This window comes from Colius striatus, chromosome 4, assembly GCF_028858725.1.
Source record: "Colius striatus isolate bColStr4 chromosome 4, bColStr4.1.hap1, whole genome shotgun sequence".
Classification (NCBI taxonomy): Eukaryota; Metazoa; Chordata; class Aves; order Coliiformes; family Coliidae; genus Colius; species Colius striatus.
Window position 1 is genome coordinate 3,484,380 of NC_084762.1, and position 25,138 is coordinate 3,509,517.

The 25,138-nt window shown below is 44.1% G+C and overlaps 1 protein-coding gene across 1 annotated transcript in view; it reads left to right on the forward strand.

Annotated features, from left to right (window-relative positions):
* The window catches only part of MBOAT1 (membrane bound O-acyltransferase domain containing 1), a 52,236-nt gene extending 27,471 nt beyond the window's left edge, over positions 1 to 24,765 (forward strand). The window contains exons 5-13 of the mRNA XM_061995015.1: positions 6,566 to 6,621; positions 8,721 to 8,775; positions 11,450 to 11,633; positions 13,133 to 13,325; positions 16,472 to 16,575; positions 19,370 to 19,434; positions 20,629 to 20,761; positions 21,226 to 21,377; positions 22,975 to 24,765. Of these exons, the coding sequence (XP_061850999.1) occupies positions 6,566 to 6,621; positions 8,721 to 8,775; positions 11,450 to 11,633; positions 13,133 to 13,325; positions 16,472 to 16,575; positions 19,370 to 19,434; positions 20,629 to 20,761; positions 21,226 to 21,377; positions 22,975 to 23,107 (1,075 nt within the window). The 3' untranslated portion in view covers positions 23,108 to 24,765. The remainder of the gene's footprint in view (positions 1 to 6,565; positions 6,622 to 8,720; positions 8,776 to 11,449; positions 11,634 to 13,132; positions 13,326 to 16,471; positions 16,576 to 19,369; positions 19,435 to 20,628; positions 20,762 to 21,225; positions 21,378 to 22,974) is intronic.
* Positions 24,766 to 25,138: the final 373 nt, after the last annotated feature.

Sequence of the window (25,138 nt, forward strand, 5' to 3'; positions counted from 1 at the left end):
TTCTTGTTTCCTCTTTGAAATCTTGCAGTATCTGAGTAAAATTGTCAGAGATTGCAGCTCGTTCAGTGAATGTCAGGGAATGATTGTGTATATGGGAGTTTCTTGGTGCCATTTCTTGCAGAAAAGAAATGTTGCATTGCTTTCAATCCTCTGTTGGTCTTACAGAGGTCAGAGTTGAATTATCAGGGAGACTCAAGTAGTTTTCCTCTCTACAGACATCAAACATGTACCTCTTAAAGAATGTTTTGACAGACACCAGTCTCCAGAAGGAATGGCCATCTGTATGTGTTTGCACCTGGCCCAGGCTGCCCAAGGAGGTGATGGAGTCCCCATCCCTGGAGATATTGCAAAGCTGTATAGCAGAGGTGCTGAGGGCCATGGGTTAGTGGTGGGCTTGGCAGTGTGAGTGGTTGGACTCAATCTTAAAGGTCTTCTATAACCAGATCTGTGATTCTATGGTTCTATGCACTATCCCAAGTGCAGAACAGCAGCAGTGTCCTTGGCAAACAGCTTAGAAAGGGATGGTTGTTGAAAGAGCCCTCTCAAAAAGCCATATAAGCAGATGCTTCAGTGACAACTGTCACTACAAGCAGTGGATTTTTGTTGGGTGGTTAATTCCTTGCTACTGATTTTTCCCCTCTCTGTGACTTAGTATCAAGCACAAAAGAAGAGAACAAAGGTGCAGCATCCAGTTAATACAAAGGAAATGCATTTGTTGATGGAAACAGACACGTTAAAACACCATGCAGAAAGACTAACTGGTCCTGCATTGGTTATTTTTGTTTCCTTGTCTTTTCAAATGTCTGTTGTGGCAGTGTGTGTTCCAGCAGCTCGGGGTTACTTGGGTCTGCAACAAGTCCCCAGAGACTGCACAGAGCAAAGGGAGGGCAGGCAGTTTGCTGTGCCCGCTGGGTGTTCGTCCCCTTGCAGCAGAAGCCCTGCAAGAGCTGCCATGTGGGAATTAGCCAAAATTCAAGCAGGCAGTCACTACTAAAGAGCTCCACACATCTAGCACATCCACGAGGAAAGGCTTTTTAAAGTGAAAGGCTTGTATCACGAAGGCATCAGAAACGCTCGTTGGAAGCTTCCACCAAAAAAGCCCACAATGAAGCAACTTTGAAGTTGCTTTGAAGGCACGAGTATGTTTAGTGAAGTGTTTTTCCTCTGTGTGCTTCAGCACTTCTTCATTGTGCTGTGGAGAGCAGATGGAAGAGCCTGCTGCCAGCAAAGCTATTGTGGCCTCTCTGGCCCAGCGATCCCCTCGGCACCACAGTTAACGTCCTAGTGGAGTCGGGACTGCATCAACTTCTCGTCGTGGCTTCAGGGCTAAAGAGATAAACCTGAAACAAATGTTTGCTGGTTTGGAGTCTTGTCTGCAATGAGCCTTTTGACTCCACCTCCTCTCTTAGTGAAATCAGGTCAGTGGAAACTATTTCTAGCGAGGGCGCGTGCCAGACTCCTCCTCAGGATTACCTAAGGTCAGGCAGGCTCTGCTTGGTAAATGGCTTTTCTCTCACAAGCATCAAAGCTTGCCCATTGCAGGAGCCAGCTCGTGATACAAGGAGGATCCCCACAGCAGGCTACAACATCTTTACTTCCACTGGCCTGGGCAAGCCACGTTTAAAAATGACATTAATGGCTATGTTTTCCTTTGGAAGGTTTGATCGAGGGAGTGAACCCTCTGTCGGGCATCTAAACTTGCATCTTTGTGTTGTGTTATTTTTCAAGGTATCTATCATAAGGTAAAGGCAGTTTTGGGGCTCTTTACATTTGTTGAAAGTTTCTATCTCATACTGACTCCCTTATGATGTTGTTGAGGCTTTTTTTAAATGAAAAGTTAACCCCCATGGTTTGTGTGTAAGAGGTACAATGCAGCTACCACTTGACATTAAGCTCTCAGTCAAGAAATAAAACACAGTGAGGGGATGGAAGTCACACCACACATTAATAAAATCCCAAGTTTCTCTGCTAGTTTGTAACTGTAGTGCTTAGTGGGCCAGGTGAAGAGGAGAGGATGTGGAATTACCACTCTGCACATGGCTGCAAAGCAATTGGAAGGTGTTCAAATATGATGGAGTTCAAGTCGTTTAGGCTTCCTAATTGTGTGTTATTTCAGACCCTTCCTAGGAGTTAGGTCTTTGTACCTTGTCTGTAAATGCAAGTATAGGAGGTAGACTTTATTTCTACAAATTCAAACTCACTCCAGTAACCTGTGCATCTGTCACAATTTGGGAGAAAGAAAGGTTGTTGGGAGCTTTATACTTTTGCCAACTTCCCTTTTTGTTTGTAGCCCTACTGACTTTTTCCAGTAGACTCTAATGTTTAAAATATTGTCCTGTCAGAAACAGTTGACTGCATGTGATTTAATTATACATTTTATGTATGAAGTCACTCAGTGTTTTATTGCTGTTTAAAATTAGAGCTTGCCTGAAAGGCTGAATAGAAATGACAATTCAGTACTCTTGTATTGCCAAGTTTTAATAATCAAAACTCACAAGTGTATTAAAGAAATTGTACTGGTTTTCCCCCTAAATGAAAGATTTTTCTTACCTAATTTTTAACATTGTTTCAAGACCTGCATCCCCATGCATTGCTTTGCAAGTATGGGGAAAAAGGCTCTTTTTCACTCTGAAGAAACAAAACCAGTCTCAGCCTTGCTCTTTGCTTGTGCTGAAGGGAGATGGATGAGACCCCAGGAAGGAAGGAGCAGGACCAGTGTAGGTGTGCAGAAGGTGGAGGCCCCCACACCCCAAAGGGGTGCCAGAAGAAGGGAGAGCTCCAGTACTGCCACAGTTGTGCTCTACCCTTTCCTGCAGTGAAGGCTTGGTCCCCCAGTGAGGTCTGGTCAGTAGACAAGTGAGGAGGAGGAGGAGGATACTCCCTGTTCACCTGAAACCTTGCTTACCCTTTGTGCAAAGTGTTTAGTGATATCTGATATCCATCTTGTGAATGATTTAAGAGTGTGTCATCCCATTGCCACTGTCCAGCAGGTTTCCACCTTCCTGAGCAGGGTCTAGGAGAGAGATGTAGATGTGTAATACGATGACAGCAGGACAGACAACTGCACATGCACTCAGTGGGTCTTCCTCCCATCGTGCTGCCTTCTCTCCTCAGGAGTTGGGGTTTGGGGGAGGCAAATCACCCCTCTTTGCTGATTAAAACCCAGGAGGGTTTTACTTGTTCTGCCAGACTTGTTCTGAGGCTGTGAATTCCTAATATAGATGAAGAGAACCACTCTGTGCTCTGTGTTTATACTCTATGTGACTTCAGTGCAGGCTGCACTTCTGCATCCCTGGGTTAGTCAGCATTATCAGGCTTGTTTGCATTTTGAGTCTCCCTGGCTTACGGTGCAGGGCCCAGTTTTCTAAGACAAGTGTCTAAATTTAGGCACTTCCAGGCATATGGCTTTGGCTCTGAGCCTCAGGTTTAAAGTTACCCACTTCAGTATTGGTATCAAATGCCTGCTGTAAAAACACATATGCAACAAATTGAACCAATTTGAAACAAGTGTTGGTGTTCACCCATACAGCTAAAAGGGCAAGCACTGGCGAAAGAAAAGTCTGTATTTATTGCAGTGGGACTTCTGGTCTGCTGACAACCTCTGTCTCTCTTCAGGACAACAAAATCTGCTTTATTTTATGCTTAAAGGATTGGGATTCACGTGTCTTTGAAGGCAAAGCTAGATTTTGTCTGAATGGGAAAATCTGCTTTGAGAAATAGGATGTGGGAAATAACAGTGGAAAGAGCTTATAAATTACTTTTCTTGCAAGATGAACTGGGGAAAAAAAAGGAATTACTATTTCACAATATCAGAGTTGCCTGGAAGGTGAAAAGTCATTGTTGAATTCATCCATTCCTTCGCTGCAATCAGTGTTGTAGGGGATCTAAACAGAGCTGCTGTACAAACCCTCCTGTTATGATTGTATTCCTGATCTGTGTATATTTAAGCTCGTTGTGGATTTTATGTGCAAGCTTTTTTACTGAGATTTCAAGTAGAGACTGCTGAAATGATAAAAATAGTTTGTGATTAAGACATTGGCTGATACTGCATGTTCTCTGGTTTTGGGTGGAAAATGCAAATTACTCTACCCACGCAGAGTTACATGTGGACTCTTGAAAAAGATCAGCTATATTTAGTGGTTAACAAAAGAGACCACTTAGGATGTGTCATGGTTTAACCCCAGCCAGCAACTAAGCACATGCTGCTGCTCACTCACTGCTCCTCCTCCCGGAGGGATGGGGAGGAGAATAGGGAAAAAAAGTAGAACTTGGATGTTGAGAGAAGAACAGTTTAGTAATGGAAATAGTTGTAATGAAAAGGCAGATTACACAAAGAGAGAGAAATAAAACCCAAGACAGAGAAGTGATGCCCAAAGCAATTGCTCACTGCTCTCTGACTGATGCCCAAGCGGCGATCCATCCCTCCTGGCCAACTCCCCCCAGTTTCTATACTGGACATGATGTCCTATGGTACACAATAGCCCTGTGGCTAGTTGGGGTCAGCTCTCCTGGCCCCTCTCAGCTTCTTGTGCCCCTCCTCACTGGCAGAGCATGGGGAGCTGACAAGTCCTTCACCTAGGGTGAGCACAGCTTAGCAACAACTAAACCATCAGTGTGTTGTCAACATTATTCTCCTACTTAAATCCAGAAGACAGCCCTGCACCAGCTACTAGGGAGAAAAAGAAGTCTGTCCCAGCTGAAACCAGGCCGTGATGAAATAATGTCTTTATCCACCATTCTTGTGTTGACCACACTCAGCATATTAAGCATCTTGAAAACCAGTTTGACTTACCACAGTGGGATAATCAAATTGCAAACAATTTATCTTAGCCCTCGGGTTTACATTTGATTGTAACCAGTAGGTTGCTTTAGGTGGGGAAGATTCAGAATCTCTTGAAACATCTCTGCAGAACAGGAGCAGTTGATTGTTGTTTTAGACAAATATATCCTTGAATGTAACTTTTGCCTTTTTGATTCTTACCTTGAGAAACTGGTGGGGGAAATACAGTGCTTGAACTAAAACAAGCCAAGCCTTCAGCTCTTTTTCTTTCATTGAATTCCAGAAAATATATTGCAATATTTAAAATGAATAGCTATAATATTTGGAGTAATCGTCTACATCTCTTTAAAAAGTTCCATGTTCCTGGTCAAACTGTGTAAATAGTGTGTTCACAAAGTCAGTTTCATTTCCAGGTCAAAGACATCATTTGGACTCAAAATGAAACCTCTGTACAGTTTATGTTGCTAATTTAGCCCCAAGTCGAGAAACAAGCCACTGTGTTAATCCTCAGTGGAGACAAATCTCTTCTGTGGAACTGGTTTTACATATAATCATCGCAATGAATGCTTTGAAATAAGCCGTGTGCCATCATCAGCCATTGCAACCTCCTGGTTATTGTGTTTGTGAAGGTCTTGTGGGGACCCTGTGCTGGTGTGCCAGTGGCAGAGAGATGGGGAGAGAGGCTGTGCTCACAGAGGCTTAGCCCTCAATGTGCCTGCCATGAGTCCTTCCAGATGATTAATGTTCAGCACTGAGTTTTGTGTTTAGGGCTCCACAGCCCTTAGAAACTGCCTATGGACCACGATTAGTCCCCCACAGCCTATGTGCAACTGGTTCATTCTACCCATGGTTTTGTCACAGTCCTTATTCTTGAGTACCTGTTAATGTTCTTAGCTGTGTCCTTCACCCTCCTGGGGACCAGATCTTGGTGCCACCAAGCTGAGCTTTGCCTTTTCTTTTCCTATTCCTTAGCTGCAGCAATTCACACTTGCCTACAGAGCTTTGTAAAGTTGAATATGTGAAGTACAAGCAGCTCTACTGAACATAGTGGCTATTTATTGCTGCCTCTTTGGTTGGCCCCAAAGCTGCTGGGTGGTTGTAGCCTGTAAGCACAGCTCAGGTATACCTTGCTCGTGTTTTTGAAGGGCTCTAGATCCCCTAAACACTCCCAGCTGGATGGTACATCTTAGATGGGCTGTCCACAAGGCAGTTGCGTGGCCAAGAAGCAGATGGGAAACTGCTGTGCTGACAGCTCTTGTGGTGCTTGCACACAGCCCTGATTGAAAGGGCTATTCATGGGGGGAAATAAGCGTGTGGATCTGCAGAGCTGACATTTTGTTTAGGGCACTGAGGAGACAAACAATAGGAGAGTAACAGTAAGAAGATCCAGAGCTATATTACAGCAGCATTGCTGTACTCTAGCGTTGCATTGTGTGAGGCTGGAATTTGGTCTTTGCCTGAAAGGAAGCCCAGGGGCCTGCAGGAGCTGGTATTTCCTAGCAGTGCCGTTTCATCTGAGTGACAATTTGCGCTGCTGCAGGATGGGGAGACATAAAACAAGGCTTTGTGTGCACTCAGCAATTACAAATTCCAGTGCAAGTGGCTGTGTGCTTGTTGTGAACCCAGGCAATTGTCTTATGCCTGAGTTCCTTCAGTTTTAATTGGATGTTTTCCACTTGTTGCTAATTCAGTTGTGCCTTTTAAAGGGATAAAGGCATTCAGTAAGAAAATTGGGAATGATTTGTATTACAAGACTTGTAACTGTTGTTTCTGTCTGTGTTGTAGCCCGCTGATGATAATTACACAGAAGATCACAACGCTTGCGTGCCAGTTACATGACGGTAAGGAAAGGAATCTTTTCCCATGTCCTGAAGATAGCCTTTTTATTCCAGCACGTTCTGGGGCTGAGTTACAGAGTTACAGAGTGGATGGATGTAGTCAGCGACTTGCTCCAAGCGAGGAAGGAAAATGCTTTGTGCAGGAAAATGAGAAACTTCCAAGTTTTGATGAGTTCTTTAGGATCAAACTGTCTTTGCAGTAATGAAGTCAACTGTTTTCCTCTTTGGGCCCAGTTTGGATTTTAGGTAGTACCAGTTATCTGCTGTTTAGGTGCTACAGTGCATCTCCATTAAGCTCTCTGAAGCTGTTCCTGATTATCCAAAATCAACCTTCATGTGACTGTAGCAGAAATCAGTGGTCTACTCAGTGATAATACACTCCATGAGTTGTGAGAGATGGAATTCAACAGCTTTTTTTCCCAGTGCAGGGAGAAGCACATTTGCAAGCAAAATAACATTGTCTTCAGTCTTGTGCTGTTCTGTGACAAAGAGCACTATTATTTCCCAGTAAAATGCCTGTGTGTAGAACAGTGCAAAGGCAAAAATGTCAATTGTCATCAGTACTGTTATTGCTCACGTCCACTGATGTTGCTGTGTGAATTTCTGATGGTCTGAGGCTGTGGGTGACTAAATGAGTAGCTTGCTGTAGAGTTGTTATGATCTAGGATTGAGGTGATGACACACCACAGACTGCAGGAGCTGGTATTGTTCACAAGCCAGGTTTACCCAAGTTGCTTTTAGCTGCCTGTAATGGGTGCAGCTTGAAGCTCAGCTAATTGCCCTTGTCGTTGGCATTCATGTTGCTGAGGCTTCTCTGCTTCTGTTATTTAAGCTGGCCAGCTCAGGTATCACTGCATTCCATAGTGGTGTGCAGCCTAAATGCGCACCTAGAATATTGAAGGTAATCAGACAGAAAGGAAAAGATAACAGCAGAGATAGGAACGTAAGCAATGCAGCAACCCTAATGATGCTGGGAAAGGCTCCTTACATTGTGAGCATCCCTTGTATGGATCAGATGGAGGCAGCCTGTGGTTCAAGCATGACTGACAGATTTCTGTTTGTGAAAATTTAACACAGATGCCCATAAATGGAAACAGACAAACAAAATGCCCAGCCCTTGAAGTGCTTATTTGTTTCCCTGGAATTCATACCCTCTCAGTATTTGCAAACTGGAATAGCAGAGAGAATGGAAATGAGCAGCTTATCGGCAGTCTTTTTAGGAAATAGGGCTTGTCTGTGTGTATTGGTAATTATGGCCAGCTATGTTTAGAAGGGTAATGTTAATTGGTGCCAAGCCCCTGATCTTGTGGAGCTGCATATAGGCATGCTCAGCATCAAGTGCTGTGACTCATCCCATGGCGAGCTGGGATTCCTCACAGTGTGCATTGCTAGAGCTTCAGCAGGCAGGGTTTGAGATGTTTGCTCTGAGCAACTTCTGTTTACCCACTGACCATTGTACAAGAGTCTTCCATAATTTACCTGGGACGGCAAGTCTGTGCTCTACCTCTGGCCCCAAAGGTCTTGTGCACTCAACAGGAGGTCACCCTTCCAGTCTGGACCTTGCACAGTTCCAGATGATTACTGATGTGTGTGTTGAGGCTTTCTCCAGCACCAGGCAGCCAGGCTGCTGCTTCTATTTCTCTGCAGCTTCTGTTTCTCGAGAGCCTATTTCTCTTCCACTGCTCAGTCTTCCTGCTGTGAAATGCTCCATTTCTCACCAAGGAGCCAGCGGGGAGGCTTGTGCTTAAATGAGCCTGCAGCTTCTGGGAACAGAGGTTTTTCCAGCCCAGGACTGTTAGCAGAGGCTGCTGGGGTCACTGCCAGTTGGTGGCATTGCGAGTTGCATTGTATGTGTGGGAACACTCTTCCTGTGGCAAGAATGAGAAAGGGAGATGAGTTAAAGAACTAGTTAAAGAGATAGGGTAGAAGATGACTATGCTTGACCTAAAAGTTGGAAATCAAGCAGTACTACAACTGCCTGTGACAAATCTTGAAGCTTATGGCTTTACAATGTTATCCACAGGATGCAAATGTAGGGTTTTGGGGACAGGTTTCACTCCTTGGCTTTCCAAAGATGTAACGTGACTTTTCTTTCTCTCTAGGAATAGGGCGACAAGCTGAAGAGCTCACTGCTGAGCAAAACCGACTTGCTGTCAAGTAAGAGTTTAATTCTCACAGCAATTTGTGTCTCATTTCATCTGTAGAAGTTTAGAGTTTGAGTTTGTGGTTTTGGGTTGGATTCCTTGGGTTTTGTTGTCTCCTTTGCAATGTCAGTGGCCAGGCCATGCAAATGCTGCCTACTTCTAACCAGTCCATCGTAAGCCAAAAGTCCTACCTGCTGCTTCTGCTTGCTTGAGCAGTTTTGGTTTTGTACTGCTGCTGTCAGTACCCTCCTTACACAAACATAGCTTCTCTGCTTTTATCACCCTGTGCTGGTCAGTGACGCACTGCAGTACTTGGCAACATCTCATTGGCTTAAATATATACTTCACATGCAACAAAACTAGTCTTTGGTGATTCCATTCTTCTATATTCAGGCTAAGACTGTCCTATATGAACTTTCTTGTCTGTTGTGTTCTTCCTCCTGTGATTATGCTGTTTTTCCAAGTATTCCTCCTCTGTCAGCAAACCACTACGCAGTGAAAACCCATTTTGCTTTGACTTTGACACTTACAAGTCCTGCTTTTCTTTGCCATACTTTTTGGACAGTGACATTTTTCTTGTCTCCCTCCATAACATTAATACTCCCAATCCTTCACCTTCTGTGACTACTCATTTTTCAGAGGGAGGCAGGATGTTGATCATATATTTGAGCATCTCTTTTTACCAATTTTGTCTCTCAATACAAGTGATTTTTTCCTTCATTTTTTCAGAAGAATTAGCCTTAGAACCATAGCTCCATTGCACCATGAAGGGTTTGTTTAAGGCCAAGGAAATGATTATCCTTCATTTCCAAGGCAGAAGATCCAGCCATGAGAAAACCTGCTTAGGAGCTTCTAAAAGTAAGAAGGGAGTCATTTCTTGAAAAACAAACATCCTGTAGGGAGTCTCAGATAACTTTTGCCATGACCCACAGCTTTGTGTCTGTTGTTAAGGCTCACAGCGTAATGTTGAGCTGCAGTGGGCCTTTGTGACCATATCATTAATTCTAGTCAAATTCTCACCAAACAGGCTTTTTTTTTTTCTTCCTCTTGTAAATGAGCTCATAATAGACAAGTTCATGCCAATAGCTCAAGTGTTGATGGCAGACAAGTCGTAACTGAAGAGTTTTAAATCCCATTTGGTAATACAGCCTTTTGTCTCCCCTCCTGTTCCTGGGCTGTTTTTGTTTCTCACTCATCCTCTGTACATTCCTTCGTGCATTGCTCATGTCTCCCCACCCACCCATGTGCAGAATCTTAAGTTGAAACTAAGGACTTTCTTTTTAATCTTAGCATAGAGCTTGATTTTGCAGAACAGAAAGATGAGCCTTACCCCCAGTTGTTTGCTGCATCTTTCTGTGAAATGTTTTCAGCAGAGAACATACCATTCAGGCACTAACATCCACAATAACCAGCAGGGTGAATGCAGAAAATCCTGGCTAAGCTAACTGTTTATTCAAACTCATTCTGCTTCAGAATAAAAGTAGGCAAGAGCAAACTTTTAACTGTTGCTTAGTTTTTCTGCTAGAAGTTTATGTTTTGGTCCGAAAGAATTTTAAGTGGGTTTTGGCTTACGTGTGTCCATCTGTGTCTTGGACAGGGAAGTCTTGAAACACTGTGCCCTAGTTTCTGTTCTCATCTGAGGACTCCTCCTTTACTTGGATGGTGCCTGTTGGCACATTCGTGGAGAGCTCTGTGTATCTCAGTGCAGAGCTTAGATGTTGGTGTTTTCTGCCACAGAAACAAAAGCAGCCCCACAATTTACAGTTTGCACAAGTGCTGAGGGGCCCGTGCAGCTTTCTTTTCCATCCTGCTGATCTGTGGCAGGGACAGTGGATCTAATTCATTTTACATCTAGTGTAAACTTCCCCCCCCCCCCCAAAGGAACTTGGGGGGTGTGCACTTGCAAAATGGAAACCATGAACACCATGGACTTTCTTTGGCTTTCATCTTTAGATGTCTTTTATTCATGTGTTGTTTTCCCCTTAGTTCCTCTTCCTGTTCATGATGCAATACAGGCAATTGCTTCCTTTATTTGCACAGCAGGACAGAGTGCCTTTTCATTCCCTCCCCTTGTGTTTCACATCACACTTCCCATTTTTCAAAAGGCTGAACTAAGGGTGGGTGAGAACTCCTTTCAGACCTGAGAGTCCTGCTCTTCAGTGCTCCCTGCCCTGTGGTTTGTGTAACGAGGCAAGGGACTACACTGCATGGCTTGGAGACACCAGTGTTCCTCAGCTTGTGGTCTGACAGCCGTTACTGGTCCCTGATGTGCTGAACAGATGTCCAAAACCTGACACTAACTTCTCACTCCTGATACTGCTGGCCTGTTGAAAGCATGCAAGTCAATTTGCTTGACAGTAGTGGGTATTTAAGTGGATGACTTTTAAACCAAAATCTTTCTAGTACTAACATTAGAGCTTTTCATATCAGTAGCACTTGTGAACCTGTAGCTTGAGTGCTCTCACATTAGCCTTGTAGTGACTGCCATCTGCCAGACATCACTGGGATAGAAGAGAGACTGTGCTTCATCTTCTCCAAAACAGACCCAGGGAGCTTTCAGCTGCGGGGAAGGTGGTAGAGGTTGGAGATTGAGGCAGATAGTGCAACAAGAAAGCATTTGTGAAAGCCTTTGCTGTGGTTTACCTTGTTTTGGTTTGTTTAATTGTGTGTGGATGATTTTTTTACAGGTCAAGACCTTCTTTGCTGGAGTATTTAAGCTATCTCCTCAATTTTATGAGCATCATAGCTGGGCCTTGCAGCAATTACAAGGATTATATAGCCTTCATTGAAGGGAGGCATGTGCACATGAAACTGTTAGAAGTGAACTGGAAGCAGAAGGGTTATGACAGACTTCCTGATCCTTCTCCAACTGTAAGTTTTAAGGCAAAGATCTACTGCAAAGGGCAGGAGAGTCCAGCTTTGTACACGACTCTCACAATTAAAAACTAAGAAGGAAAACCATTTTTGGATTATATTCCCAGTAAACATTACAGTGGGTTTTTTGGGGTGAAGTGGCTGCTGTTTTCATCACAAGGCCAAAGGTGAAGGGGATAGTGTCTTCCTCTTGATTTCACCGAACGTGTTTGGCTGGCAAAGTGTGTCACAGGTTACTGGGTGTCCTTTGTGCAGCAACAAGAACAGTCTGCAGGTTCTGACAACGGTGAGCTGCAGTTCAGCTCCAGGCAGAAGAAATGTCAGGGGGAAAGAGGAAAAAAAGAAGTCAGATCTCACTCATAGTGCAAGAGATGTTTGAGGACATAAATCATGGCTAATGAGAAACTGTAGCTTGCCCAGGTGCTTTATGAGAGGATTTCAGGCTCTAGGATGACTTGGAGGTAGTTTTTTTTAGATTCTGTTTTTCTCTTATGAGGAAAGGCTGTGAGCCCTGGTGCTGTTCAGCCTGGAGAAGAGAAGGTTGAGGAGGGACCTCATCAATGCTGATGAATACCTACAGGGCAAGCATTGGGAGGCTGGGGCCAGTCTTTGTTGTGTGGTGCCCAGTGCCAGGACAAGGAGTAACAGGCTGGAACACAGGGAGTTCCACTGGAACAGGAGGAGAAACTTGTTTGGTGTAGAGATGAAGAAATGCATTGTGCTTTCAGTAGTGTATTGCACTTTTATTAGGCATTTGAGAACATGAGTTAATTTTAACGTGGGTCCAAGTGCCATGTTTACCTTTTTAATTACAACTCTGTCAAAGAGAGTTTTCTCCTGCTGTGTATTTGAAGCCGAGCTTCTGACTGCTGACAGCCAGTATTATTGGTATACAGAAAGCTAGGGAGATGTGGTAGAAAGCAGCGTGGCACAGCAGATACCCTGTATCACAGGAAGGTGTACATGCTGTGTAAGACCTATGCTTTTTTGGACAATTTTTAGCAAGACCTGGGCCAATAAGACCTCCTATTGTGCTGACACAGATGTTTTTGGCTTCCAGAAAGAATCCAGCCTTAGCTCCAGGATATGACAGTCCCTATAGGGAAGATTTCTCCTTTACATTGTGGGGTGTGGTTTTTTGTTTCCTTCCCTCTCATTTTAGGACCTTCACTAACTGATGCAGGAGTCTCTTGTGAAGCTCATCACCAATTTTGACTTCTAATTGTCTTCTTTGCAGCTGTCTGTAGGTAGTTCAGTGAAGCAAATGAAACCAAAGCTTTGGCTGTGGGCTTTTCGTTGTCACCTCTTCTAAATGAATTATCACCAACTTTGTCACTGTTAACTTTACAGAATCACAGTATCTTAAAGGTTGGAAGGGACCTTAACTGTATTAGTTCTTAAAGTGCATTGTGTTTGTATCTCATGAACATTGACCTTTCCCCCTTCCCCCTTAAGCAAATGTTTGTAACAAATGTTTCATGCTTTGTGCTTTTCAGGGAGCAGTGATGTACAAGCTGTGTATCACGCTAGCATCTCTCATTTTATTCCTGACCCTTACCAAGAACTTTCCTATGGCCTATATCATTGATGATGAGTTTCTTGATAAAACACCCTTCTTGTCAAGACTTGGCTACCTGTATGTTGTCACGCAGGCAGCAAAACCAAAGTATTACTTTGCATGGACGTTGGGTAAGTCTGCCTGCACCGCTTGTTTTTGTAGGGAGTAAGATGACAAGTGGGGTAAGGGGTCTGAAACATTGCAGGGGGGAGATAGAAAGAAAGAAAGAAAGAATCTCTAGAGCTGTAGTTCCTGTGGGACGTGTGGATGTGTTGCTGTAGGCAGTGGGACTGAAGTGGAGAGATGGCAAAGGTTTTGCAAAACGTGTGTAAAATCTCTTCTAGCTTGTCTGACATCCCCCCACTCTGGAGCTAAATCTGCTTTTCAGTTTCCTGCCAGTAAAGTCAATTTAACAATTTCCTTGTGTCTAGTATTTTGTACCAAATCAATTTTACAGATATTCTTACCAAAAGGAAAAGTGTACCTCCTCTAAGCTTTGATTTTTATGCCTTATTCATAATTTTCCACCTCGATCAGTTGGGAGGTTAAAATTGGTGTCACTGGCTCAGACTTTATGTTACAGTGCAGACAGACTCCTCTCTTCCTTTAGAGGCATCTTTTGCACATGCATCAGTGTTAGGAAGCCGTGGTACCTGTTTGGGGGGCTGAAGTTGGGCTTTGCCTCTCAGGCACTGTGTGGTCCTGCACACATGATAGCTTTGGGTGGTCAAGAGAAAGGACCGGAGAGCCATGGGGAAGGTGGGGAGCGGAGGAGGGGATGGATCCAAGAATCTCTGCTTGGAAAAGGAGAATCATAGAATCACCAAATGGTATGAGGTTGGAAGAGGCCTTTAAAAGTCATCTAGTCCCACGTCCAGAGAAGAGAAGCGGGCTCGTTATAGAGAGAAGCAAGTTTCTTTTGTTGGGAGCCAGCTAGATTGGTGGTCAAAATCATCTTATTGTACTTTGTCTTCTTCCTTTTCAAAGTCACTTTTCCTATCTATGTGTGAGGAGTCAAATCCTTCTAAGCCATGCTGAAAAAGAAGAGACTGAATGTTTTTGCTGGTATCATAGAATAATATCACCAGGCTTTATGTATAGAGGAGATCCTGAAGGCCCAGCCAGCAATGCTGAAACTGAGCAGAGTGTCATTGGGATGGAAAGAACCAGGGGAACTCATTGCAAGGCTGTGATTAAACTGCTGGGAATAAAAGTGACAGGTTGAGGGAAGACTGACGTGTGTGGGATGGGAGAGGCTTTGGGACAGAGAATTGCTTGCTCAGAAACTTAGTTCTTTTGGGATCCACTGTTCAATTGTCACCTCTGTTTTTTTCCCTGGCATTATAGTTAACTAAAAGTCCATTATCAGAGGTAAACTGAACTTGTGTGACATGACTAAGCCACAGAAGCTGTAGGAATGTCTTAACAAATGAAGGGATTTGGGAAAAGCATTTCTGGCATACTGGAGGGTGAAACCCCTGTTCTTCATGTTGCAAATCCAGGCAACACAGCAGCGGCCACTTTATCCTTCTGCAGTTTAGACATTTAGACTTCTGTTGTTTAGATTCAGAAAAGGGCAGTCAGGCTCTTGCTTCCTGTGCTCAGAAAAGGACAGTCAGGCTATTGTGTGGGAACCACGCTGCTGAATTCCTCCAGATCCACAGCAAGATGGAAACATTCGGCTTCTCCCTGCGTTAGCGATAGTCACGGCAATGCGACTGCAAACCTAATGCAGAGCTGGCAAGGAAACCAGTTTGAGACTGATGCACAAGCACCCAAGGAGCTGTGGAAGCTGTTCAAGGCAGCAGGGAAACTCACTGGGCTTTGCAGAGGTCGGTGTGTCGTAAGCAGTCCAAGGGTGGACAGTTGCTGTTCATCTGCACTTCACACCTTGCCCTGCAGGCAGCAGCTCAGGAAGCCTCAGGCTGATGAATCTGCTCTGTTCTTATGTCCCTGGATTTCTGGTTTCTTGCTTTTGGCAAAGAAACCCTAAGCAACCCTGGGCAGCATTAGGGCAATAGGGAGGAGCAAATCCAGGAGTCCCCTTGCTCTGGGGAGGCAGTTACTCATAGTTACTCAGAGTAAGACACTGCCAGGCCATAAGGTAAATACCATTTCAGACAGGCTTGTTGGATTTGGGGGGTTTTGTTAGGTTGGTTTTGGTTTTGTTGCCTGTTTTTTTTAAGAGGGAGAGAATTGAAGACCTGAGTTCCTTTCTTTCCATCAATAAAAACTAGCTCCTTGAGTAAAGTGGCAAACAACACTGGAAGTTTCAGGTTAGAGAAGGTTGCTCGTTAATTCCTTTATTGTTACTCTTGTTGCTTTTCATTAGGTCCTCTCTCTAGTTTTGTGTGTTAGGGCTTCTCCATGAGCTTGTGCTTTTACTCATTTCCAGAGCACAATCAGTTTTCATTCTTGGGAAGAAAGGCTGACCTTAAAGTGTAACTTAACCAGGCTTCTGTTTAGTAAATGATCTAGAAGGAAAGCCTTTACCTGTGCTTTTGCTTTCCTTTTGCTTCCAGTAAACCTTGGGGTTAGCTGCACTAGTGATCCAGAGATAATGTATCCCTTCTGTTTTCTTATTACTCTGAGAGAGAATTTCTGGAAGGGATGTGTTAAAAGGCAGGATCTTGAAGACCTAATGATGAGATGGCTCCCAGTCAAGACTGAGAGGGGAGGTAGCTGCAGCAAGTGAAATGCCTCCTGTTACCTAAGTTTTTATCTGCACTTCAAGTAGTTTAGCCTGTAATTGAAGTCACTTAGTGTTTGATTTGTAGACATGGTGAGGTACTGTAGTGAGGGACTGAGCAACAGGATTAGCAAAAAGCTTTGTCTGGGAAGTATGAGTGAAAGTCTGAATTAAAACAACCCTGTTGGAGCTCTAAGTGGGAATGGTAAACATGTCTTTGAGTTTTCCTAAAACATGGAAAGTGCTGTGACATCCAGGTGCCTTTTTGAGTGAAATGCTAATTCATTTGATGGCAACTCTTGTTTATCTATCTCAGATGGATAATAAAGGTGAAATAGTGGGAAAAGTGACCTCTATCCATTGGTGTTGTATTTTCATGTCATTATTTCTTCCTCTCAAGGAGTAGTTAGTCTTGAGGAGATGATTCTTCTATTGCCTTGTAGCAATGCCCCTATGCCAAGAGGAAGCTTCTCTTCGAGAGAGGATGCCACATGCTACAAAGCTGGCTTGAACCTGTATGGGTGCCATACTGACTTGTAAGAAAAGCAATCTGTTCCCAGCAGTCTGATTTGAGCTTTGCCATTGCAGCAGATGCAGTCAACAATGCAGCTGGCTATGGCTTCAGCGGCGTGGATGAGACGGGCGCTTTCCGCTGGGACCTGCTGTCCAACTTAAATATCTGGAATATTGAGGTAAGTTAGAGAAGTGGCTGCACTGGCACAGTTTTAGAGAAATGGGCATGGTAAGGGAGAGAAGCTTTGCTAGAAGGAAAGTAAGCCCATGCCATCAGGTTACCCCTCGTGAACACTGAGAGGTTTTGTATTCTATCTGTTGGGCGGATAAAAGGCATCAGTCCCACAGCCTTCATCACTCTTTGGATTGAGGTTGCATTTCTAAATAGTTTATAGAGGGCTAATAAATGATTAATCAGACATTTAATAAATGAGCAGTCAATTACTGTGGATTGTGGCTGAGTTCAGCAGGTCAATGCATCGCTCGCAGCTATGATTCTCCACCATCTGTGGTGTACTCTGTTTATTTACTCCTAACAGCCTTCCACTTTTGTAACCCAGCTGAGTGGTGGTGGTGAAAGAAGCCTCAATGAGTAGGCACTGCACAGATGCTCACCAGAGCTAGGTCCCTGCACATGCCTGCAATGCCTCTTGTAAAGGGAGAAAAGCCAGAGTCAGAGAGATAACAGGGACAAAGTGAGCAACCTCAGTGGGAACTGGCAGGGCCACTTAGATGGCTGCTGATCTAGAGCTTCATCCAGCAAACCTCACTGTTTCTCAAAACATCTGTCACACATCTTCCCTGGGACTGCAATATACTTTTAACATCCATTAGTCTTTTGTAAGCTTATTTATGTTTGTTTCTCTCGTTCAAAAGATGGCCAATGTAATTTGTTTGCCCCAAAGACTATTTCCTGAATGCCAATGGGATGTGGAAATGTTTACATGACTGACACTGCTTTCTAAAGGCTTCTTTTCTTTAGAAATAGGAGGAGCTTCCCCCTGTAATTCTGCAGTTATGATTTTAAAAGGAAAAGCAGATGAAAACAAGTTGACTGCTTTATTACTGAGTGATTTGTGACTAAGTGAATGTGCCGTAATAGCTCTTCTCAAAAATGAAAGAGCCCCTGTAATTCTTCATTGAAAGATGCCAAAGCTGGAAGTATCATCATATATTATTTCTTTGTCAACATCCTTTCTCTGTCTTTCACCTTAATTAATCCTCAGTACACATCTCGCCTTGAGCAGTTCAGAATACACAGCCTAGAGTTGCTTTACACTCCTCGATGGTGGCAGCAAGCCAGATACCACCCCGAGATCTTGCATCAAGATCTGGTTCAGTTTTGGGGCAGGAGATGATTCCTGCCTTGATGGACTGAGGTGGTTCCTGCTTGAAAGAGGCAAGTGAAGCGCAGGCAGTGCTCCCTAGCCAAGCCAAATTCAGGAAATGGGAGCCTTTGCTCCACTCTGCTGAGGATTTTGAGGGGCACTGAAGCCCCTCAAAACTGTTCTTTCCTTTGCTGGTCACATGGGCAATGGAGATCAGGGTAGGGAAGTGATTTCCAGGTGCCATAGACATTGATTTGGTCATGTGTGTAACGAGAAGAGGGAGGCTACAGAGACCTTTACTTTGGGTAAGGCTTGAACTGTCCCTTTATGCACCAACAGTTCCAGGGGTTGAAGTGTGATTGTCCAGTGCATTTTAAGGCAGGTATAGCCACCTGCATATGTAAAATTGCCGAGGCCTTGGGAACTTGAGTGCTAAGTGTGGCTGAGGAACAGCCTGATCTGTAGTAAAGGTGTCCTGCTCTGGCAGTGGGGTTGGACTGGATGATCTTTCGAGGTCCCTTCCAACCCTGAAGATTCTGTGATTCAAGTGTGATGGGAGCTAAATGCTTGCCTTGGCAACGTGCATGTTTTGACAGCCAGTGACTGCTTTGTAATGTAACAGGGGAACTTCAAGGAGGCCAAAAGAGAGTGACAATATTAGCTGGAAGAGAAATGATATTTTTCTTGGCTTCTCTTGGTGCAGTGATGCAATTAAAATGTGGCAGTGCTGCATTGGGAGTTGCTAATGATTTTAACTCCTTAAACACAGAGGATAAGTGCCTTCAGGATTCTGCATGGAAGTCCAAAAATACCTGCATCTTCCCCTGGGAAACGTTTGCCTTTAATCTGTCTTTTCAGCATGCCTTTGCCTTTAGCTTACATGGGAAAATAATGTGTCGTTATTGAATCGTGTCCCTGCTTGGAGAGGAGCTCCTGGGAGGTTCCTGTCATCAGGCAAAGAGCAAGGGGAGCAGGGATGGGGAACCACCAGAGGTGAAGTTGGCCAGGATTAAGGGAACTGATGCTGAATGAGAGTCCAGCAGGCCTCTAAAGCTGGGGGAACTGGTGCTGTGAGGAGTTACAGGTGATTCTCCCAGGGCCCTGGTGTCCACTCTGGTTTCTCAAGCTGGGCAGACAGCTGAGAATTGGCTTCTAAACTTAGTCCTGCATTATTTTTTGTCCATGTTTTCCAGTCTTCCCCCTCCCTTCTCTAAATAATAATCCATTTCCTTTAGCTTTTGTAACACTTTGCTTTAATAGTACTCTAGGGAAGGTCCAAACTGCATGATGTGTGGCAAGTTATCTCTTCCAGAAATGAGGCTGTTTATGAACAGAAGGCCAAGCCTTTAAAACAGGGAAGCTTTTCAGGTTTCCCATAACTTGAAAAGCAACCAAACATTGTATTTAACTTTACAAAACAAAGTGAGATTTTTACAGCAAGTGCCAAGTGTCAGCAGTGAGCCCTCAGCTTGGTCAATGTCCCTCCCAAAAACGTTACAGCGTGAGGGTGGACTGTGGCACAGCCTTCACAACAATTAGCTACTGAATATCTTTTCATGTCTCTCCTCTTTTAAGTGTTACTGTTATTTGCAAGTGTTATTTGGCAGGTTTCAATGCTGACGTTTCATGTGAACTTCTTTCTTAGACTGCAACGAGTTTTAAGATGTACATTGAGAACTGGAACATTCAGACAGCTGCCTGGCTCAAACGGTAAGAGCGGTGAACCAGCAACTGGCTTGTGACACCCAGAAAGTGACCTGGAAAAACACTGGCTGCTGAGTCTCATCAATGCATAGCCTTTGGTTTCTGTGTCTGTAACACTTGGGGGAATTCAAGGGTATTTGGAGCTGTAAAGTTTTATTGCTGCCAATGTGAAATGCCCACGTTTGATATATGAGGAGCAAAGCCATAAATGAACTGTTCACATCTTCCATAATAAAAAGTAATAGTGTTCTGATGGCATCTTTTAGACTGCTCTTTGCCCCTGTTGTTCATGCTGTACTGTCTCACTTCCCTGTGTTATGGTACCCATGCGTATGACTCCCAGAGGTGAGCCTCCCTCTGTCACTGGAAACAGCTCAGCTAGAACTGGGGAGCAGTTGAAATCTTCAGAGCCCCAGTGTAGTCTGATTTGGGGCTACCAGAACATCCTTGCCAGGGAGTCTTTGATTTAGGATATGGAGAAGAGGATTCTTATAGCACTGAGTAGTTGTCATAACTATTTCTGTTATTAAATACATGCATCCTGAAAGTCAATGTCTACTGGTTTCGCCTTGTTCAAATGATGTCCCTGATAAGAAGGGCGTTATCTTGTCTCATTTCTTTGGAACACAGCATTTCACCAAACCTGAGATAGCCAAATAGGCTGGTTGGTGTGTTCTTGAGCTGGTATCATCTGCTTACATCTTTGAAGTAAGGTTTTGGGCTGCTAAATTTGGCAGGAATCCCCTGCCTTGCAATACCTTATGACACTCCCTGTTGTTCCCAGTGTCACCCAGATAACAGTACCTAAAAATACCTCCCTCCACCAGAGAAGTGTGGTCGTGTCTCTGTCCTCTGGCTCACTCTTGGTCTGCCATCAGAGCTATGAAAGGTAGTGTGTGATTATGGATAGAGGTATAAAGGTAAAAGAGAAGCCTTGCCTACCCTTTGCCTTCTTATTTATTTAAGTGCTGTGAGCACTGGGAATATTTGGATCCTTAGTGCATCAAAGCATGCTTCCTCTTTCCATCTCACTCTCCACCTAACCAAAGGCCCAGTGCTTCATGCCCTGAGCTGTGACAGAGGCGAGATAAGACCATTAGGAAAACAGAGTAAGACCTTAATAACAGCGGAGGATTTGAAGTGCAGTGCCCATTGCTCAGTTGGATTTAGCCTCTTCTTGGTTTGTTTTTGCCTTTGCAGCGTTTGCTACGACAGAGCTCCCTGGTACCCTACAGCTTTAACGTTTGTGCTGTCAGCCCTGTGGCATGGTATCTATCCTGGATATTATTTTACGTTTCTCACTGGAATCCTTATCACACTCGCAGCCAGAGCAGTATGTACCTTTCATTGTTCTCTTCTAAGCCCCATGGTAGATACCATCCAGCTGTCAACTGCAGGGACTGCCCTGCCACGGTCAAGCAGCTTGTCCTTGCTGTGAGCTCTCTTTCATGTCTTGGTGGGATTGATGTTCACTGAAACTTAGTTCTGTATTGATGCTAATTACAAAGTACCCTCAGTTGTTGGTTATAACCAGCACGGATTCTGCACATGCTGCAACGCTGGCCTTGCTGCCAGAGGGAAACATTGCTTGTGAGGGTAGGGTTGACTATGTCCATGCAGTCAGATTAGCTCGAGATTCAAGGTTAACAGGATGATGGGGATGGGAAGGGCCTTGCATAGTAGTAGTATTGATGCTTCTGATGACCACAGGAGAGCTGTACACTAAACTGTGACCACATGACTTTGCCTTGGAAGTGAATTTATATCACTTTCTGTTTGCTTTTCCTTGACCTGCAGATCAGAAAGAATTGCAGACATTACTTCCTCTCCTCAGTGCCTCTCAAGATAGCCTACGACCTTGTCACCTGGGTTGTCACTCAGCTGGCCGTGTGCTACACGGTTGCACCGTTTGTCATGCTGGCTGTTGAGCCCACGATTAAGTTTTACAAGTGAGTCCTCTGTTCTTGTCTGTTTCTCCAAACTGGCCCAGTTGTTTTGTTAAATAACTCAGATTGAATGCACAGAGAGATGTGGTCAGTCAGCAGGAGATCAGGAGGATGCCTGGCCGAGCATCACTCTTTAAAATGGGTATGCTCTCCTCTTTGAATGCTTCCAGAGTACTTCCCCAGGAAAATAAGACAACACCGGTGTTGCAGAGTGTGTTAATGTGCTTTAATTAAAACAGTTTGAAATGGAGAAGTTGAGAAAACAACTTGAAAAGGGAGACTGGACTACATTTCTTTACTTTGATTCTACAGTGAACTGTCAACAGAGAGTAACAGGTTTTGGTTAAGAACAAAGACAATTCCCTCTTCTAACATCAAAGATATAAAACAAGTAGTCAAGATAGCAAGTAAGTAAGTCTGTTTGAATGGGATTGAATTTGATCATCTTCTCTTCCTATTTCTTAAGACATTTGATTTCAGCACAGAAAAGTTACCATATAAAAATTACTCCCAACTTTCAGTCCTTAATATTTTTTTGCCCTGCTGACTTTGAACGTGTTTAAGTCTCTAAATGTTATCTAAGGCAAGTGTAGGCCATTAGCCCAGGGCATGAATTTTTGGAGCACTGTACACTGAGCACTGGTCTCCAGCACCTTACAAGGATATTAAGATATGGTAAGAAGCATAAATGAGACCAGAGAAAGATTTATCTCTCTGTTTAAGGACTGGACCGTACTGCTCCTAACCATCATCCTCCCCAAGCTGTCAGAGCCTCTTCTATTTGATTTAAATTCCTGTTCAATCTTGTGAATTGTTAGAAATAAAATTCCAGTTTGATGGTTAGTAGTTTATCAAATACAGACATCTCTGAGCAGTTGCCTCCAAAACCACAGCCCTTCTGTAAACATCATTTTCAAGTTTTTATATCCTGAGCATGAAGGATGTTTCTTCAGAACATACAATAGCATGAAGAGAGGTGAGCTGAATAAGCCTAGGGTTGAATCCTTTGGGTTTATCTGAGCTGTCAGACTTTGGATTCCAGCGTTTGCTGGTTGATTCCTTGTCTCATTGACATCCATGGCAACTTTCTCACCAATGCCAGCAGGTACCACATGCACAAATTCAAGAATGTGTTTTATGCTTTCTGTCTCAGGCTCATACTTAGAATCATAGAATCACAGAATGGGAGGGGTTGGGAGGGACCTTTAGAGATCATCTAGTGCCAACCCTCCTGCAGAAGCAGGGTCACCTAGATCAGGTCACACAGGAACGTGTCCAGGCGGGTCTTGAAGACCTCCAAGGAAGGAGCCTCCACACCCTCCCTGGGCAGCCTGTGCCAGGGCTCCCTCACCCTCACATTGAAACAGTTTTTTCTTATGTTTAAATGGAACTTTTTGTGTTCCAGCTTCATCCCATTACCCCTTGTCCTGTTGCTAGACACCATCTTAAAAAGGGATACCCCAACCTCCTGACATCTTTCTGGCAACCTCCTGACATCCATCCCTCAGCATTAAAGTCTGCATGGACTTCACTGATGTTGCACAAATCATGTTATTACCAGGAAAAAAATACAACATCCTCTTTGTGCTTTTGTTCCCAGGTCTGTGTATTTTCACATGCACATTCTGAGCGTCCTGGTGTTGCTCGTGTTCCCGGCCAGACCTCAAGCCTACTCCATCAGAAAGCCTCAGCATCAGGCCACGCAGAACTCCGTTAAAAGCAAAGACAAATGATGCCTCCAAAGACAATTTGCTGGCATTGGGAAATGGAACTGTCATATTGGAAGCAAAGAAGAAGGAAGCAGAGTGATATGGAGGGTTGAAGTAGGAGGATAAGTGGCACTTCTGTTGGTTGTCTTAAAATCTTGCTGGGCAGGGCAGAACAGAGCCTGGATGACTGTGTTTCAAATGATTGCAGCTCAGAGATTTTACAGCCACGTTTACAGGCTCATGGGGCATTGTGGTTTTTTTAAATAAGTATTTTTATGAAGTGTTTTTATATATTTAAACTTTTTCACACAGAGAGGCATTTTTTTGCTCTTTTACAGAAATGATACGTTTATTAATCAATAATCTTGTGATTAGTGGGACAGGAAGCAGCTAGTAAAGAGTCAGACCAGCTGCCCTAGAGCCTGGTGCTGTGAGTGGCTGGTGGGGAAAGCTTTTCACCTCTTGACTATGGAGAAAGATGGTGCAAATAGAAGACTACAGACATGGGGTTACACAAGGTGCTGGCACTGACTTCTGCCCCAGGAAGGAGAAAGGAGAGTGGGGCTTTCCCCAAAGCAGGGACTGCAGCCTGAGCTAGACAGGAAGGGTATTTCACATCCTTCCATGTTGCATCTGCTGGTAATGAGGACAAGACAAGTCGCTTAGGAGTAAGTGGCAGCTGGCTGAGCCAAAATCCAAAGCCAAGTCAAAGCAAACCGAAATGTAGAAGGGAAATCCCAACCTAGAGCAGGAGAAGGGACGTAGACCCCATGATCTGTAGGGCTGGGCTCTTCTCCCGATGCAGCTTCTCATGCTACATCATCCTGACTCTGCAGTCCTGGTATGATGCAGCACTTCCATTTTGGTGTCAAAACAACTGAGGAGCAGGGTTTAGTGTTTTAAAGCCCACAGTTATGGGTTCAATTTGAAAGAGGTTTGTAATGGATCAGGCTGTTCTACTTGAGACCATCCCTTCTTGTGGAGGGGTTTTTTTCCAAGCAGGATAACACTAATGTGAAACCCGAACAGTAATTAGTTTAATCATAGTAAACCTCTAAAAGATACTGGGAGGTGATGTGATCATCACAAGAGTCAAGACCGAGTCCTTGTATGATCTTCACCTGTGACTCAGCCTGTCAATGCAGGTTTCCCTGCTTGTAAAGCCTTTGGCTTACAGAGACATTTTGAGCCTAATCTCCAAGCCCTTGGTGTGTGTTGAGATAACCTGTTGCAAAATGATGCCTCAGGTTCTTTCTAATTTCTTTCTTCCCTTTAAACCTACTTAGCCCAGTAAAACAGGCTGGTAGGAAACACCAAACCCAACTAAAACACTGTTTTAAAGTGACTGTTTGCCAGGAACGTTTTAATCAGGGTTTTGTAGAAGCCAGTATTGCTCTTGCTTGATGATCATGTAGCTGATGTGTGATTGAGCAAAGAATCTGCTGTTTAATGCATTAAAATTTTGCAAAACCCAACGTGTTGGGAAGAAACAAATCAGTGAAACTGAAACAAGTTCCAGAAGAAGTTTGATTCTTTTTCTTTTTCCTCTTTTTTCCCCCCACCCACCCCCTTCTCTGGTGGGAAGTTTTTGACCCGTGACCACCTGGTGATTCAGAGCACAGTTTGTGGAAGAGTTTTATTTGGTAATTTATTTTGAAGGTGAAATGGGATTAAAAGGTTGATCTGAGTAAACAAATGGCTTTGTGTCACGGCCTGGCCTTATTAATCACGGCTGTCTGATGTGGAAATGGGTGAGTGGGTGTGAGGTCCCTCACAGTTGCGAGGGGACATGTTTAAGGGTGATGGGTTTTACAGAGAAGCTGACTTTTACACCCTGCTCCTGCCAAAACAGGAGCAACAACAGGAGCAACAAAATGACCCTTGTTCGTTTTTGTGGCAGCTTACTCCTTACCTTGGCCAGTCCTTATTTCTCCTTGTGCACTTCACCTGAGTGGAACTTGCCATCGACTTTCTGTTGCAACTTCAGCTTCTACAATGTGATGAACTAGTCAGGGCTAGTGAGCAAACTTGTACTCTCCTGTCACGTTGTCTTCT